The sequence below is a fragment of the Pelecanus crispus genome, chromosome 10 (genome assembly GCF_030463565.1).
Source record: "Pelecanus crispus isolate bPelCri1 chromosome 10, bPelCri1.pri, whole genome shotgun sequence".
NCBI lineage: Eukaryota > Metazoa > Chordata > Aves > Pelecaniformes > Pelecanidae > Pelecanus > Pelecanus crispus.
This window is the reverse complement of record NC_134652.1, coordinates 20345925-20362676: the sequence shown is the minus strand read 5'-3', so window position 1 is coordinate 20362676 and position 16752 is coordinate 20345925. Positions and strand designations below refer to the sequence as shown.

At 42.5% G+C, this 16752-nt stretch overlaps 1 protein-coding gene across 5 annotated transcripts; it reads right to left on the bottom strand.

The window, feature by feature from the left end:
* Positions 1–3163: 3163 nt before the first annotated feature.
* On the bottom strand, positions 3164–16022 carry LIPA (lipase A, lysosomal acid type). 5 transcript variants are annotated; one of them, XM_075717279.1, is made up of 10 exons: positions 15920–15941; positions 13996–14116; positions 10175–10373; positions 9672–9781; positions 8926–9038; positions 7540–7550; positions 6770–6782; positions 5488–5559; positions 4359–4430; positions 3164–3618 (listed from the first exon to the last, which is right to left on the bottom strand). In XM_075717279.1, the coding sequence occupies exons 1-10, from the start codon at positions 15926–15928 to the stop codon at positions 3385–3387; spliced, it is 954 nt and encodes a 317-aa protein (XP_075573394.1). In that variant the 5' UTR covers positions 15929–15941; the 3' UTR covers positions 3164–3384. The 5 variants fall into 5 exon arrangements, with proteins under 5 accessions (XP_075573394.1, XP_075573393.1, XP_075573395.1 ...); XM_075717278.1 differs by lacking the exon at positions 7540–7550 and having other exon boundaries at positions 6770–6916; positions 8902–9038; positions 15920–16022; XM_075717280.1 differs by lacking the exon at positions 7540–7550 and having other exon boundaries at positions 6770–6916; positions 8902–9038; positions 9672–9802; positions 10169–10373; positions 15920–15999.
* Positions 16023–16752: the final 730 nt, after the last annotated feature.

Genomic DNA, 16752 nt, shown 5'->3' with positions numbered 1-16752 from the left:
TTCAAGGTTTCTCTCTCATATCTTACAGATTAAAGCCATTTGTAACTTCTCATTGTATTAAAGTATTCATGTTTCCATTTTTTTTTTGTACGGCACATTCACCATAAAGAGTAATTTATAGAAAACTGGTTTATTTTGTTCCCAAGCTGAAAAAAATGTTTCTCTTACAGGGCTCAAGGCAGTAAGAGCTCTGTTTTACCACCGCTTCCTATGCTGAGGCACTTCCACGTTGTTTGAGTTGATGTGTAAACTTTTGTCAGTGTTATCACTAGCTACAGAATCACTAAATAGTGTAAAAATGCTCTGCATTGAGCTAGTACATCATTCAGTATGCACCACTAACACACACACTCTACCATCCTTAGGCCTTCCGCATGTAATGATCAGTGTGAATATACTTGCAGTTGACTACAAAACAATCCTTTTCAAGTTCTAAGCACAACATGTGGACACAGCCATGTGCCTTTATGTCTGCGTAAGCCCTCGTATGCCCAACTGTGTTGTACATCTCTAGGTCAAAGCCCCGGATCGTGCATTCACTTCAGATGCACAAAGGTCTGTGAGTCTGGCAATCCATCAGCTGAATGGGGACTGCTTTCTTCTGGCTATCAAGCAGAGTTTGGTCACATCACTAAATGCTGAGACTAAGTCAGCAGAAGGTGTCCAATGCCCTCTGTTATGCTAGTACACTTTTGTATTATCCAAAGCTGACATTCAGCCAAGCTTCAACATCATCTGTATACACCTATGACACAAAGATGTCTATAGAACAGTCACTAAGTAAGATCTGCTTTGAAAAATGTACCATTCATCACTGCTCATTCTTATTAGACTAAGCTTCTCACTCTTCTCCTCCGTGTTCAGGGTATCTTACTTTGCACATTTCTTTCCACTGACACCTCTCCAAGTTTGTGTCACACAGTGCTTGTAACTTTAGCAAGCCAGGAAGAGCACAGCGGCTCACAGTTCCCATTAGCCATCCCTGCTTCACCGAAGCAGAGAAGCCCCATAATGGCTTTTGTGTAAACCTTCCACTGTTCTGGCTTTACTTTCAGGCACGCAGGGGGTTCATCAGCTGACAAAGCTGGCAACACATAGGATTTAATACACCCTCCTCTCTTAACTGCACATCTACCGTATTCAGAATGTACAGAAAGGTACAGCCTGAGCATATTTATTATTGAAGATGACAAAGGTGAAAAACTGGATCAAAGGTACCACGGCAAAGATTAGTTCCCTGCCTTATTATGTGGTTAAATGCTATTTATGAGATTACCAGACAGTCTGTTAAGCAATCCAATTACCCAAGGTTTAAGAATGTGATACAAGAAGCTTTCCACCATGTCAGTGGTTTGAAAGGAGCCTCACCTGGAGGCTTAGAAAATTACTCCATCTTCTGAGCAGTTATTTATAATTGGTACCTTACTTAAAAGTCTCAGAGAAGTCTTCCAAAACAACATGAATGGCCTTTTAGGCTTAGGAAAAGTCTCTTTCAGGACAAAAGCAAAATGGAAGCTTACTTGTCTATTTTACTTTTTTATTGTACTTGTCCTATGGACGAATAGTTGTGAAAAACAGACTTGACTTTCTGGATTCTGTCCCAAAGACTCACATGCATTCATGAAACAAGAAGTGAAACACAACACATTGCTCTGAACTCCAAGCAGGTCTTGTGTTTATTGAAATATCTCAAGCTTAATAAACATGACGCACATGGGTCTTGCTGTATCACATACCCTCACAAGTGCTAAGTTAACCACTTTAGATTCCTACAGAAACTTCCTTTCAGCACAGCAAGGTGAAGCAAATATGGCTGTTACAAATATAAAGCAAACTTAGAGGTCCTGCTAGGAATCGCAACTGAAGTATTGTGAACTGTTTTTTCGTTAAACACAGCCTAAGGATTCCCTGAGTCTGAATTAGGAATAAAAAAAATCGCAAACAAACAAACCCTAATTTATGGCTTATGCATCTTTCTGCAATTTTCTTTTTTTTTTTTTTAACAAAAAAAGTTTGCCTCAGTTTAAAATACACTATTTTCTATGCCAGGTAGAAAAGGCTTTTTATCCTGTTGGGATTACTGACAGAATCTGGTTGAATCCAACCACAGCACAGACATTATCATCTGGACTGACTCTGGAGATTGTTCATATATCTCCATTTGGCAAGGAACTTCCGTGCAATTCAGAGGAGCCAAAGTCCTCTATATAGTCAATGGAAACAGCAAGGCACCTATACCACAGACAATTACAGCTCCAAAGTCAGAGTCCTGAAACAGATGTGAATCCTTTCCCCCCATTAAATGGGGGCTTAGCCCCATTTTGAAGTGGAAACTGAGACAAATGGAAACTGCCGTTAATACTGCCTGCCTTCACCAGGGTGTTGTATGTTTGCTGAACACAATGGTGGCAAGCACCACATAAGCAGCTAAGAGGTAAACAGATCTTCAAAGCAGCAGATGATTAAGGGGAAAAGTCCACACAAATTAAGTCACTCAAGCTATATGCTTTGGCTCTTGCCTCGCCAGTAGTACACTGGGGAAGCTTGTTTTCTAGTGGTCAGTGCAAAGAAAACAAAACACGAGTATGTTACATAATTCGCCATAAAAGCCATAACCTATTGGCAAAGCTAACTGAAAGTGGTATTTCTTTAAACCGCTTCTCTTGTTCCAGGAATCTGCAGGGGCAAATAACGATCTTTATCCATAGCTGGTACATGAAACATGAAAGGCTTCAGGGACCGCATTAAATCAAGAAAAATGCAGCAATGAATCAGTCCCAAAATAAGAGATTTCAACTGACAGTGGTAATCTTCTCTGGCTTCATGACAGCTCTTCTGGGCAATATTGAGAAAGAAAGTCATCTGATGTAGCTAGCTTTTATCTGATGGCTAAAATAATAACAGAGCAAAAAGTCACTAAGTGCTTTTTAAAGTACCAGCACTAAATGGGTCACTGCAGTACAAGGAGCACTTCTGAAAGGTACTCAGAAATGGCAATGTACTGAGAAGTGGCAGTGTTTATGCACAGTGAAATACTTACTGGTTTAATTGTCAAGCACCTGAGGTGCTGAACAGACTAACTTGTCTTTCAGACATGTCACTAAATTTACATGCACATGACATACTCCTTTTGTGCAAAGTCACGCTGCTGTTTTTTTGAGTACCACACCACTGTGTGCAAGATCAGCAGGATACAATGAGGATTTCTGCAGGAGAGAGAAATAATACTGCGAAAAACAAACCAAATATGAATCCAATTGTGTAGTCATTGCTGGCATTTTAAAAATGCATCATAAATAAGCAATGTAGCATTGTTGCCAGAAAACCATATGTTCCAAAGAGATGAATTCCTGGTGAACTAATACTCTGAAATACCATGCTGGTTTAGAGATACTTCCTAATCATGTTAATTATTTCGTTATACATGCGGCAAGGTGCATCAAGGCCCCAGATGAAATCCAAGTGTTCCCATTCTGGAATGTTTTTGTGGTAAACCAAGTTTGTGATCTGAGTGAGCAGCATAGCAACATCCTTTGGGTCTGCCAGCCAGTCCTGTCCACCAGTCCACACTGCGGTTGGTACAGTCATCTCTTTTACTTTGTAGAAAGGGGGAGTAGACTGAGGAGTGGGAAAGTGAAAACAAAAGCATTAGAAAGAACAAGTCTTCAGTGTGGTACTACACTGCAGTAGTAGTAACATACTAGCAAATGCAAGAAGAATGTGTCAGATTCTCATTTTCTTTTCCTCTCTTGAGCAGCTAGAGATGGAGATGGAGTCCTGACTCAACACAAAATGTAACTCCAAGAGTCCTGCAATATTACAGCATGCATAGCAGTAAAGATGTGGTTTGAGGATTTTACAAGACAGCAGGGTAGCACAAGTCTCAGAGAACGCATCCCATTCAAGTTATTTCTAAACCCTAATCAAACACCAGAAGTGACTGCTACTCTGAAAGTATGATACTGCAATCTTTCCCAGTCACTAAAGTGACAAGGGGCAAAATATTTTTAGTATTGCACACAGCAATTTAGAAACAAACATGTGTGGAGATTAAACAGGCTGAAGATAAGCAATACACATGAATTGACAGTCTTGTGCCTTATTGTGAAAAGTGCAGTGGGATCTCATGATCTAGGCAGGCAGGACCACCCTCAAGAAACAGTGTGCCATCACAACTTTGCATCCAAGCGTGGGCTCCATGCTGACTTAGGACAACGTCAGAGCTCTATAGTCCCAACTTTTTGTTTTGTTTTGTTTTAGCTTTTTAGCATGCAGCATAAACACAGCACCCAGAGAAGTGCCCAAGGACTTTTTTTGTGACACTCAAGAATTATAACATATCCATAAAAGATGTCTACCTGGTTGTAGTGTGCCATATTTGCAGCCTTGCTTCCCCAGTCATAAGCTTTGAGCTCCCCAGTCTTCACAGCCTAGAAATAAACAAATAGTCACACATACAAAGAACTGCAACACTTCTATTGCAGAACTAAAAAAGTATAGGTCATCTGTAGAATCGGCAAAGGCAGCTGACACAAGAAACAGTGAAATGCCAAGTATTAACAAGGGCAAGTGTCATTGCTTTGCCCAGTTGTCACAGGAGTGGGAAACATTAACATTAGACTTTGCCCCTTAAGATTTTACACTCTTTCATAGCAACGGTAGGAAAGATTAAGGAAAACAGTTTAGTGTATCCAAAGCCAAGATGTGACAGCTCCATGCTTACTTCTGAAACATTTATCTTGCTGTCTAAATGTGTATGAACACAGCACGGAGTTTTCTTAGAAAGTCTACTCTGTATGATTTACCACCTATTATTTTTCAGAAACAGAAGTCTATATAACAGGGATCTAGAAAAAAAGTCTTCACAAATTTCCTTCTGAGCCAACACTTGAACAGCTATGTGCAGCAGGACACATTGCTTCTGAATAGATGACCCAGTCCAGTTACAAGATCACAAGTAGCACTGATCACTGCTTCCACGGCAAATGTCTTCTCGTATTTGTCAGCCTGCTGAGCAAGCTTCAGGCACAGTATCATCACAAGCATGAAATCATGCACTAAGGTGAAATTCAAAATACACTAGTAAAATAGAAAGTGAAGCCAAACAGAATAAACAGAACAGAAAGCCTGCTGCTTTTCACTGGCTAAAAATATAACTTGTAATCAAAACCGGGTTTGCTGAAAAGGGAGCACATGCTTGTTACAGAACCTCTGAGTTAAGTTATTCCACTGTATTGTTTGTTGGCCTGAAGTGCTTACAGTTAGCCTATCTTCAAAGAAATAGGGAAGAGGGGTGAGCCATCGTAAGTCAGTATCATCAAAGCAGCTGCAGCAAACAGCTGCCATTCTGACAACTGGTAGTTCCAGAATTTCACTTGGGCTATGCTACATATATATTTTGGCATTTTATTCCATCTAAATATCAGAGACACCAGTATTCTACAAACAAGCTAGAGTCATGGACTTTTTAGATTCTGGAAACTCTACCTGGCTCCAGTGGATCATGTTTTGTACAGATGTCCCCGCAGGGCAGTGTGTTGAATACACATCCACTCGGCTCTGCAACAAGATAATTAATACGGTTTACTCCTCACAGTACAACAGTGCCACCATTATTGCTTCTTGAACAACTAACAGAAAATTTTCCATTCCCCTTAAAACTGTTATAAACAAAAGTTAACTGGAGCCATATATACAGATGAGGTAAAAGGTTCAAATGTTTTGGGGATTACTTACAATTAACTGCAGAACTTTAAAGCTGAACTTTAAACCTGGCAATCATATCTCTTAAGCATTTTTTTATATATTCAGAATATCTTCTAAAAAGTGCTAGTATTGTAAAAATTGGGAGCACATTAACGAATATTTAGATGGACCTCCAGAGAAACCTTGTGTTACTCTACATCTAAACTAGTAGCTGTCAGTCCAAAGTGATTCAGAACTTCATACACTGAGTTTAGAAGTCCAAAATACCCAGGGGAAACTTAAATCCTGGCAGAAAAAAAAATATTATTCACCATTAAAACCATGAAAACTGTATGTGCTGGGAAGAAAACATCAAAAAACTGCACTTTCACCTTGGTATAAAATACAAAAAATGTACACTGTTGCACACAGAATGGTGAAAAAAAATAATGCTAATTCTATCTCATTCCAGTAAAAAAATCCTCAGCCTTCATCCACCTGTGGGTAAACTGATACCAGCTTCTACTGATTTCAGGGAGTTAGAAACACTTTAAGAAGCATTATGAAAAAAGGCAGTCGCACACCAGTTGCTGTGAACTAGCTTTTAGACAACAAAACAAGTCCTGCGAACAAGTCCTTTGGAACTAGAACCACAGATGAAGCCACCAGCACAGTCAGAAATTGGTCCCAGAGAAAATATAATTGCACACATCCACCGAGAGACCAGAAAACTTCAACAGTTCTCTTGAAAATGGTTGAAAACTGTATCTCTATTCCTCAATTCCTTGCAAAAGGAATTAAATACTTGCACCACCATATTAATTCACCTCATTTTCCCACTTTCCAACAGATCTAAAATAATGTATTTTAGCTTTCCAGTAACATTTTAAAAGGTTAATTCTGACCATCCAAACTGGGCAACTGCATCTATACCAAGGAAAGATATTCATCCAAACTCAGTATGATGAAGGCAGCATTAGGTTTTTTTCTAATTACATGTAAAGGACAATCAGTACAGTGATGCACAGTCAATACTGTATTAGAGTTCACAGTAATTCAGCTATTAGAAGTCACCAAAACATACCATATTCAAGTTCCTCTCATTAAAACCACACAGAAGAAAGAATACGTTGCCACAAAGGTCATCAAGTATTCTGTGGGTGCAAACATGGGTAGCAAGCCACTTCAGCACAGAATTCTGAGGGAGGAATTGTTTCTTTCCAAACATGTCCTACAAAATAACAAACACATAGGTGTTGTGGTGTAACCCAGCAGGCAGCTAAACACCACACAGCCATTTGCTCACTCTCCCCCTCCCCAGTGGGATGGGGGAGAGAATCAGGAAAAAAAAAGTAAAATTCATGGGTTGAGATAAAGACGGTTTAATAGGACAGAAAAGGAAGAGAAAATAGTAATATACAAAGCAAGTGATGCACAATGCAATTGCTCACCACCTGCTGACCGATACCCAGATAGTTCCCGAGCAGCAATCGCTGCCCCCCGGCCAACTCCCCCCCAGTTTATATACTGAGCATGAGGTCATATGGTATGGAATAGCCCTTTGGGCAGTTTGGATCAGCTGTCCTGGCTGTGCCCCCTTCCAGCTTCTTGTGCACCTGGGAGAGCATGGGAAGCTGAAAAAGTCCTTGACTAGGGTAAGCACTACTTAGCAACAACTAAAACATCACCGTGTTATCAACGTTATTCTCAAACTAAATCCGAAATACAGCACTATGCCAGCTACTGGGAAGAAAACTAACTCTATCCCAGCCAAATCTAGGACAATAGGACAAAGATGTAATTGCATAGAATGACCTGGTCTTAGTTTTTATACAACTTTCTTGATGTAATTACTTCCATTTGCACTGGTGACAGGTGTGTTATATGAAAATGATTTATCTCCTTATCAACATCATTTACGGTCCAATGGAAAGGTGACAGTTAGTGCTTCCGCTACAAACTATGCAGTCCACTACCCCCACAAATAGTACATGAGAACTGCAATCATCATTAAAGAATTCCAAACCTAACCTCAAATTCTATCAGTATTAAATTCAGTATTTTACAGGAGTACTACACAGCTTCTTGTTGTCAGAATTGTTTAAGGCTAAAATATTTTAACGTGCACCTGCTAATGTTAAATGGTTTTGTACTTGCAACTTCCTCTCTTCAAACCATGTAAGAAAACCAAGTTGTGTAAGCTGTGGTGGCTACTTCCTCTTCATGAGTATTTTTAAATTGTCCTAGGATTTGAAAATGGCCCACTGAGCACTTCCATAAAAACACAGCTCTTTAAAGATATGCCTGACCCGTGGGTTTGTGACTGTCATGTACTTCTGCACTCCAGTTTTTTTGCAAGTCACCGTAAGAATCAAGTTCCTCTGCACAACATGAACATCTGCACAGGGCACTGATCAGCTACTATCCTCGTTAGTCAAAGTTCATTACACGAGGAACAGGAGACCACAATTGTTAGTATCACTTTTATGTATCTGCCTTTGGAGCAGGAAACTAATAATGCAGACATGCATTAAACATGTACAAGGTACTTTAAGGAAGGGTTTATCTCACAGAACAAACAGCTCTGTGTAGGAATCTCCATGTGTGGTGAAAAGAGAAGTAATGGTTAAAAATTACACATAGCAAGGTGTTCACAGTGTCCGACTTCAAGCACTTACTGCAGCCTGTCAGTCTGCCTACATTCCCTTTGCTGTTAATGGGGAAATGTAAACTCCTCCAGAGGATGATTCACAGCATCTAAATAAAGCTGCTGCCCTTAATCACCCCCCGAAGGATCCTCTTCTAATACTAAATGGTTAATTGTGAAACAAATCTGTTAAAGTTCATGACAATTCAAAAGTATTCTGTATAAAGCTATCATATGACTCTTTAAAACAGACCAACTATTTAATTAATCATGTGATTTCTGTAGCATACATTCTAGAAACATGCACATGGAAAAACATAATTTTATTCCATCTATTCAGTTGTAATTGTAAAATAATACTTTAAACTGATGCAAATTGTTTCATTAGACAGCGGTAAAGCCAGAGAAGCTACTGCTTACTTCCATAGCATTATTATGGAAAAACTGGCCCAGTATTCTTGTCAAACATGTTAATCTAATTGCAGCTATTAACATTCTTTGCTATGCTGTTTTCAACTAGAAAGGGGGACACCTCAGTTGGCTTAAAACATTTACACTCAAATACAAACCTTGAGTAGCAGGTCAGGAAACACTCCCAGTTTTGCCAGAGGGCTAGTCATAAACTTGACTGTAGCTACCGGTGCCAAGGCAAAGAACATTTTGATCTTCTTAGCCAGCTGTGGCAAAGTTGAAAAGGCAATGAAAGCTGTAAATAATATGAGAATAATTAACAAACCTCACTGACACAAGTTAGATGAGAATTTTACCTGGCAGTGATTCTGTAAAATCTAAGATATGTTGAGTGTGCACGAGCATTTTTAGATTAATAGTTTGATTGTTGTCTCTAGGATCAGTTTAGATATTTTCCATTAACCTAGCTACTGTGGAACACATTAAATGAGGCAAATCAGAAGGATTTGTTTCCTTCTGAAAAACAAGTTCATGCTAACAAACCCAACACTACCAGCTCGCTCTATCTGCAGGTCTAAAAGCACCTGAGCCAGGCCTTACATACAGTAAAATATTCTGGAAATGGGAATCTTTATTGTACATGTCTGATCACTCTAATTTTATTATGCACAGTTCATCAATTTATTTTAATAGAAACTGTACTGGTGGCTACCCGAGACTTCAACTTATCATTTCAACAGCTTCCCACTTTAAGTAAATACAGAAAGGTTGTCTTTTCTTTTTAATATTCATCAATATTTCAGGAAGCAGCTAAAAAACAGAAGAAGTAGATTTCAAAAGCACTATTTTTTTGTCATTAAACCACACATGTGAAACTTGATATCATTTCAAACACAGTATATTCTAACAAATGCATCTCTTCACATACCCATTGTGGTGCCCTGTGAATGGCCAACATAAAATACTTGTTCCTGACCAGTCTTCTTCAAAATAAAGTCCACTGAGGCTGGAATGTCATACTTAGCCATTTCATCAAAGCTACAAAGCAAAGATAAGAAGTCTGTTGTGTAAGTAAAGTTATCAGTGTGGAACAGCTGCACAGAGCTTTACTGCACTGCAGATCAGTTGTCCGGGCATAAAGAAAAGCTTCCTTTGGATGAAGCAGAACGCTCTGGTGATAGCGTCTTCACACCAAGCACCAGTGAAAGCAATTAACGTTCTACTGACCACATATGAAGGCTGTCTCAGGACACTATACTGACCATAAAATTCCTCTTCACTGCCCCTACATATGTGACAGCACATGTAACCAGGAAAAAAAAATCTTGTATATTCACAATGTGACTGAACTGAGATGATGGGCAAAGAGGAGAAGCCTGCTCACAAACAGCATGCGTAGTTTCTCTAGTTTCTCTAGCAAGAGGAGGATACCTGAAAACCCAGAATTCTTCTTGCTTCACTGTTAAGTGTGTATGTTTCCTGGACCAGGTGTTCCCTCTGCTGTTTCCCAGCCATACATCATAGCCAGCGTCTGCCAGCATAAAGCCGAGGCTGTTGTAATCCAAGTTTGTGATCCAATTGCTAGCATCTGCAAGCAAACCATGCTGCAGAAACACAGCAGGCCTCGGACCTGAAAAATAAAGCATCTATCATAGCTTCCTGGTCACCTGCAATTGAATGCCTATGAATAATTCAAGTGATTTATTGAAAGTCTGCTTTAGATTTGCACTTTGAATATAAATACTCAGTGAAGTGGCCCAAACACAGAGACAGCTAAACTACTTATGACCCTTGCCCTGCCCCTAAACCTGGGGAAGGCATTCCCATATATGTGCTACTGACATCTTTGTTTTCCAGTTAAAACAATGCCAAACTAGGGTGCTGAGCTGTGGAAATCTCTGCAACTGGTACTGATATCATCACTATGCAACTCCCTTCCACTACCAAAGCTCTGCCAGAAGGTGAAGAGCAGTATGAGTAGCCAACAAGGGAGTCTGCATTTCAAAGGACTTTCTCCCCTTGACTTAAGTAGTTAAAAGAACCACAGTAAGATGCTGGTGGAATTTAGGAAGCCTCTCCCCATCCTGAAAATGGAAATGATACCTTTATGTGGCATACAGATGAAAAAAGTTGAAGGTTCCTGCTTCTATACAAAGAAAATAAATTAACTTATAATTCTTTAGGAGGAACGTGACCTTCAGAAAATCCAAAGACCTGTCTCTGTATCTCACAGTAGCACAGGTATTTCGCATTTTTTTTTCTGCTTTAATAACTGAAATCTGATAACATGGTAATTTTAGCTCAATGCCAGAGATTACTCAGGAATTTACCTCTTCCAATGACACATCATTCTATTGCAGTACTAACTCATGCAATACTTCCTCCATAGATAATTTAGATTTGGATCTTTCAGCAGAAACCACCAAATCACAACCATTTCAGTCACCTACACCCTCCATTCCAGGTCATGTGCGTAAACGTTTGCTGTGAGTTCCAAAATCCAAATTAGCAATATTGCTCCCTCCTGGCAACCTTTATACCTGAGATGAGGAACGTTTTCGGTGCCTGCTTCTCCCATTCTGTTAAAAAAAACATGTTGTGGCATACTGTTCCTGCAACCAGAGCAAAACTCCAGCAGTGCCAAACTGGCACTGGAGACAGTACAGTTCAACACAAGTGTTTACTCTGCTGCAGTAATACTTCATTGCCTTATGAACAATGTGCAGGATTTTCAAGCCTAGCATTAAATTGTTTTTCAGTAATGGTTCACTTTTAGCTTCGATACCTTCTTCCCTTTTACTAAACTCAGATCAAGCAACTTCTGATTTTTTTGAATAACAGGCTTTCCTCAAGCTGCTACCTGCATGTTTCATAACATAGGAAGAGGAAAACCATTTAACTGTTCTAATGCTTCAATTCTGTTCTCCTATTAGCCTCCAATTGCTGCCAGTTCCTTTTTCACTTTACCAAGCAGTCACCAGATCTGCACATGACTTGCACAATCACATGACAAACTGACTTGGACAATAATAATTTTGTATCACCTCTGATCCTAAAAACCCCAAAAGGGGAATAAGAAAGGTAGGTCCTTAAACTACCTTTTCTGCTGTAGAACATTTTGTTCTCTCCACTGCATCCCCAAGAAGTTGAAGACAGACTTACTTCCATGCCCTTCTTACCCATGCTATGCAGTTGTTTTAGATTTTTAGTTAATACTAAAACCAAAAATCATTGATGCTTTGCTGTTAGGTTCTCTGGACATTTTCCCTTTTTTTTTTTTTTTTAGCTGAAGAACGGTAGGTTTTGTTCCAAAACATCATGTGATACACAATTCCAAGGGATCCTATTCACATTATGCAGGTATTGCAAAAGAATTAGGGCGTATATAACGCTAAGTCAGCAGTAACACATCATTGGTATCTTTCTGAGAAAAGATACCAAGTCTATAAAAACTTAAGATCAACATGAACTTTGAAATCTTCATTCTTTTAGGAGATCACACTTCCCCAAGTGTGCTCAGTAATCCTTGTTTTTAAAATTACAGCACTTTGCAAAACATGAACTTGGGGTCGAGGGTGTGGCAAGGGGAATGTGGAGAATTCCCACAGCTCAGGAAACTTCTGTTTGCTTATGTCATCAATGAAGGATTCGACAAAATCAACAGGTACAAAGGCAGCCTGTCTTTTTCCTGTGGGCTTCTCTGAAATTCTTAAATACAAAGACACCTGCCAGGTTTGACTGGCCTCCTCCATGCACTGATCTTTACACACCCACCTTGTGAGAGACGGCGGACAGTGCAAACATCCTAACTCATACAGAACCAACAGATAAGGTCAGGAAGACTGTTGCTTGGCCTTTGGTAGAGGAGAGGGTTTTTCCACGGGTCTTCTTCACACCCACGCCTATAGGGCAATCACTGGTTTCTTTTGTGAGCTCCATGTTTTTACCTCTCATCCTAGGTTTTTTTCAGTCCAAAGGGTTCTGAGGCAGTCCTTAGAATGTGTACAATTTCTATGCAAACAGGCTGCTGCTGTACGCATGCGATTGTCTGTAGAAACTTTTATAAGGGGTGGCGACAAGACTGATACCAAATTCAGCCACTGCTGTTCAAATAGATTGTTAATTCCATATGCAGTGCATGAGGATAGCAAGTCAAAGACTACACGCCTCTCCTCTTCCACATACATTTGTCTCATTTTTTAAGTATTCCATCATTCAGTCCTTGCAAAAACCTTTGCTCATATCGCTCCCTTAAGTTTCACCTCACATTCCCCCTATCCTTCCTCTCCCCTACCTCCTCACCTGTACACCCCCTGCACCCCTTCCATGGTTTTATACCAGCTTTCACAGTAATTCTTACAGCCCGTAACAGTGCTCTGGTGGCACATGCCAATGCTCCTCCCAGTCCCCCATCAAATCACATCCATAAAATCACCTGGTCTGGGCTGACTGTTGTCAACTACCTGTTTTATACCCTAATTTGCAATATATTTTTAAATGTATTGTACTCAAGATGTTCTGAAGGGATTTTATCTTCTTATAGTGTTTTACCTATTTAAGCAGCTGTGTAAGATATGACACCCCAGTAGTATGCAGTATTTGTCTGGCTTGTACCTTACGGCAAAGGGAGCTTCAGAGAGGTTACAATTAACAAATTAATTCTTATTTTATGCAGAAATCAGGCAGTAATCATTTTGTGAACAATCTAGTGGGAACTCTTATAGTTTAGTTATATTTCACCAGAAGAGGCATGTGAACTGCCCCTACTTCTGAAAATGGTCGGGCATTTTTAACAAACTTACTTGTTATAAAAAAGCATTTTTAAAAATGGGGTTTGAAATAGCCCAACAATGCTACAATTGATCTCTTTTCAAGAGACTTTATTATTTAAAAAAAACCCACAAAATCTCAACCCTTATCTTCCACTTCTGAGAAAATCCAGGCCTCTCAGCCCCTCAAAAAAAAAAAAAAAAAAAAAAAAAAATCAAACAACAGTGAAGGGCTTGTATTAATGTCCCAAAAAGGGAATGCCATGAAAGTATAGCTTTCTAACTCCTTCCCCCTTCCTTTACTCAAGTCACTCTATATGGGCCTAATCCATTTTGGCCATAACATTCACCAATAAAACAGTCTAACTGCGTAGGTCATAGAGTCTTTAATCTTCTTCTGGACTGTTACAGAAGCAAAACTTCTATAAATCAAAGAGGGCTTTTTCATGACTTCCCATTTTTTCAAGCACAAATAAATCCTACCTTTGCTCCTCTCAGGGCCTTTTCTTCCATAAGGAATTCTGTTAATGGAAAGGATGTACCCATCTTCTGTTGTCACTTCGTACTCCTCACTAGGGTATCCCCTGAAGGTAATAATTTGACTCTGAAGAAAGAAAAGAAACCACCTTGGAGTCAGACTGCCAGCCGCCTCAGTTCATTAACACGTGCAAAGTACTCTGGGTTCCTTCCAAAGACAGCAATGTGAAATTAAAGGATGTGGTAGAAATGTGCCATACCACCCACCTATTCAATGCAGATAGGTTTTCTTATGAGACTTATTCCAGTATGGAGTCAGGAACTAGCCAGAGCACAAATCTTATCCTAGGAATTTGGGAGGACTCCCCAGCCTGTCCCCATCCACTGTCTATTAGTTACTCACACGCTGCTTACAGTGACAAAGGAGACTGAAGTGTTGAAAAGGAGGTTATGATAACAGGGCAAAGCACCAAGACACAGATTTGGCAGACAAAAATTGAAACTGTCTGCTCTCAAGGAAAGCAGTATCTTCCAGTAACAAACAAGTGAGAACAGCAAAAAGCCACTGGCACTACAGCAGCACATGGAAGAAGAGAAGGAAGGATGAGTTCATGTATCCTGAAGGGAAAGGCTTCTTTAAAAACACTTCAAATTTCTATCTGAACTTTATGCCAAATTCTCTGTTGTACAGAGGACACAATCATGTCCAGGCAATGTGCCGGAATGAACCACAAAGCAGCTTTAAAACACTAAGGTCACACTCTTCACACGCGCGAGCTGCTGACATTGCCACCTCAGCTCGTATCCATGTGCCACTTCCTACTCACCTTTCTCCTCAAACCTCGTGTCTGTTGCAGAGCTTTTAAGTGACTTTGCTGACAAGCCAAAGAAGAAAATAACAACAAAAAAGCCTCAGTTGTTCAACACTGATTTCATTAATAGGTTTATCTCCCATCTCTTAGGCTTTTATGCTACTTTCCTTTGATGCAACTCCATTAGGACAGAGAACTTGCTATTTAATTGGTTTTATGACACCAACCGTGCCTTGAGAAAATGTAAGAAATGCAAGACACGATTGGTGTTCTACTCTTAGGCTGCTGGGCAAGGAAGAGAAGGAGCATTTAATTAAACATGCTATTTCTTTTACATGTATCTTTAATCATCCACAGTGACACTGACATTCCAAAATTATTTTAAGGCTAAATTCCATTCAAATGCTATTAGCCTCAGACTAAATGATTATTTTCAGTCCTGGAAATTATATTTAGATGACACTGACAACTCAAGCACTTCTTTTATTATAGACCTTAAGCATTTCTAGTTTGACATACCTTCTGGCACACATAAGAAAACAGCACAGTTTAGACGGGGCAGAGGAAAGAGCAACTAGTCCCAGTTACTAACAGCAAATATTTTCTGGAGTTGGCTATTGCTGCAGAAGGAGAATAAGGTTAAAAAAGTAAATGCCAGATGGGAAGAAAAGCAGCTGTGGGTAAGAACACGGGAGCATCGCGCCAGCAGCACAAGTACGCTTCATAAACGTGCGCTTTTCTAGCCGTTAAGAAAGAGAGTGTTCCGACTCTAGCAGAAAGCACAGGTCTGGATCAGAAAATACGTGAGAGAAAGATCAGCCACAGGCAACAGGGGTCCAAGGAGGACCTGGAAGGAGAAGAGGAAGACGACGCCTAAGCAGCGGCGCAAGCAGCAGCGGGCTGACCGCTGAGCAGTGCCCGAGCTCTCCCGGGGCTCTCCCGGCGGCGGCCGAGGGCGGGAGGCTCCGGGCTGCGCCCGCGGGGCCGTGCAGGCGCCAAGGGCCGCCCGGGGCAGAGCCCATCTGCTCCTCTCCTCGCCCCGCCGCAGCGCCGCGGCCACACCCGCTGCCCGGCCGGGGCACCTTCCCCTCACCGCCGCGCCCCGCGCCGCCACTCACGATGTTCATGTTCGTTTCGGGGTCCACGTTTCTCCTCCCTCTGGCGAACGCGCCCGAACCGGCGACGCTCTGCAGCAGGAAAGCGGCGACCACCAGGCCCCGCATCCTGGCCCCAGGGGAAGGGGGCGGGAGGCCCCGACGCGCCGCGGCGAAGCGGAACCCGGCGCTAGGGCGGCAGCGAGCGGGCCCCGCCGAGGCTTATGTGCCGCCTCCGCCGGGCGCGGCGGCCGGCACGGGGCCGCGTGACAGGGCGGGGGCGGCCGCCCAGCTGACGGGGCGAGGACGGCGGCGGCCGCGGTCCTGCCAGCGGCGGGGAGGCGGCCGCGGGCCGGAGGCGCTGTGCGGCCCCGAGCGCCAGAACGAGCGCGGCCGGCCCCCGCCGCACGGCGCTGCCGGGCCGGGCCGGGCGCCCGGGTGTGTCCCGCAGCGCTTCGCGCCTCCCCCTTCGGGTGCCTGCGGCCCGGCGGCGGGGCGAGAGCTGCTGCGGCGCCGGGGCCCGCCCGCGCCCCCTCCCGCCGCTCCCAGCGCGGCTCAGCCCGCCGCGGCGGGGCGGGAGGAGGGCGCTCGGCCGGCGGCGCCGCTCAGGCCATGCGGCGCGGCCTATCGGCGGCGGCTGGCGCCGCCCGGCCCACGCCGCCGGGCGCCGCGGGGAGGGAGCCCGCCCGGGGCGGTGGCCGCCCAGCCCGCGCAGCCCCCGCCCGCGGCTGCCTCTCCTGAGGCCGGAGCCCTCGCCCGGCGGCGGGCCGGGGGGCGCGGCCTTGGGCTGCCTGAGCCGGCGTGATTCAGCGTTTCTCAAGCAGCGCGTGTGTAGATGCGCCCCCCCCCCCCGGACT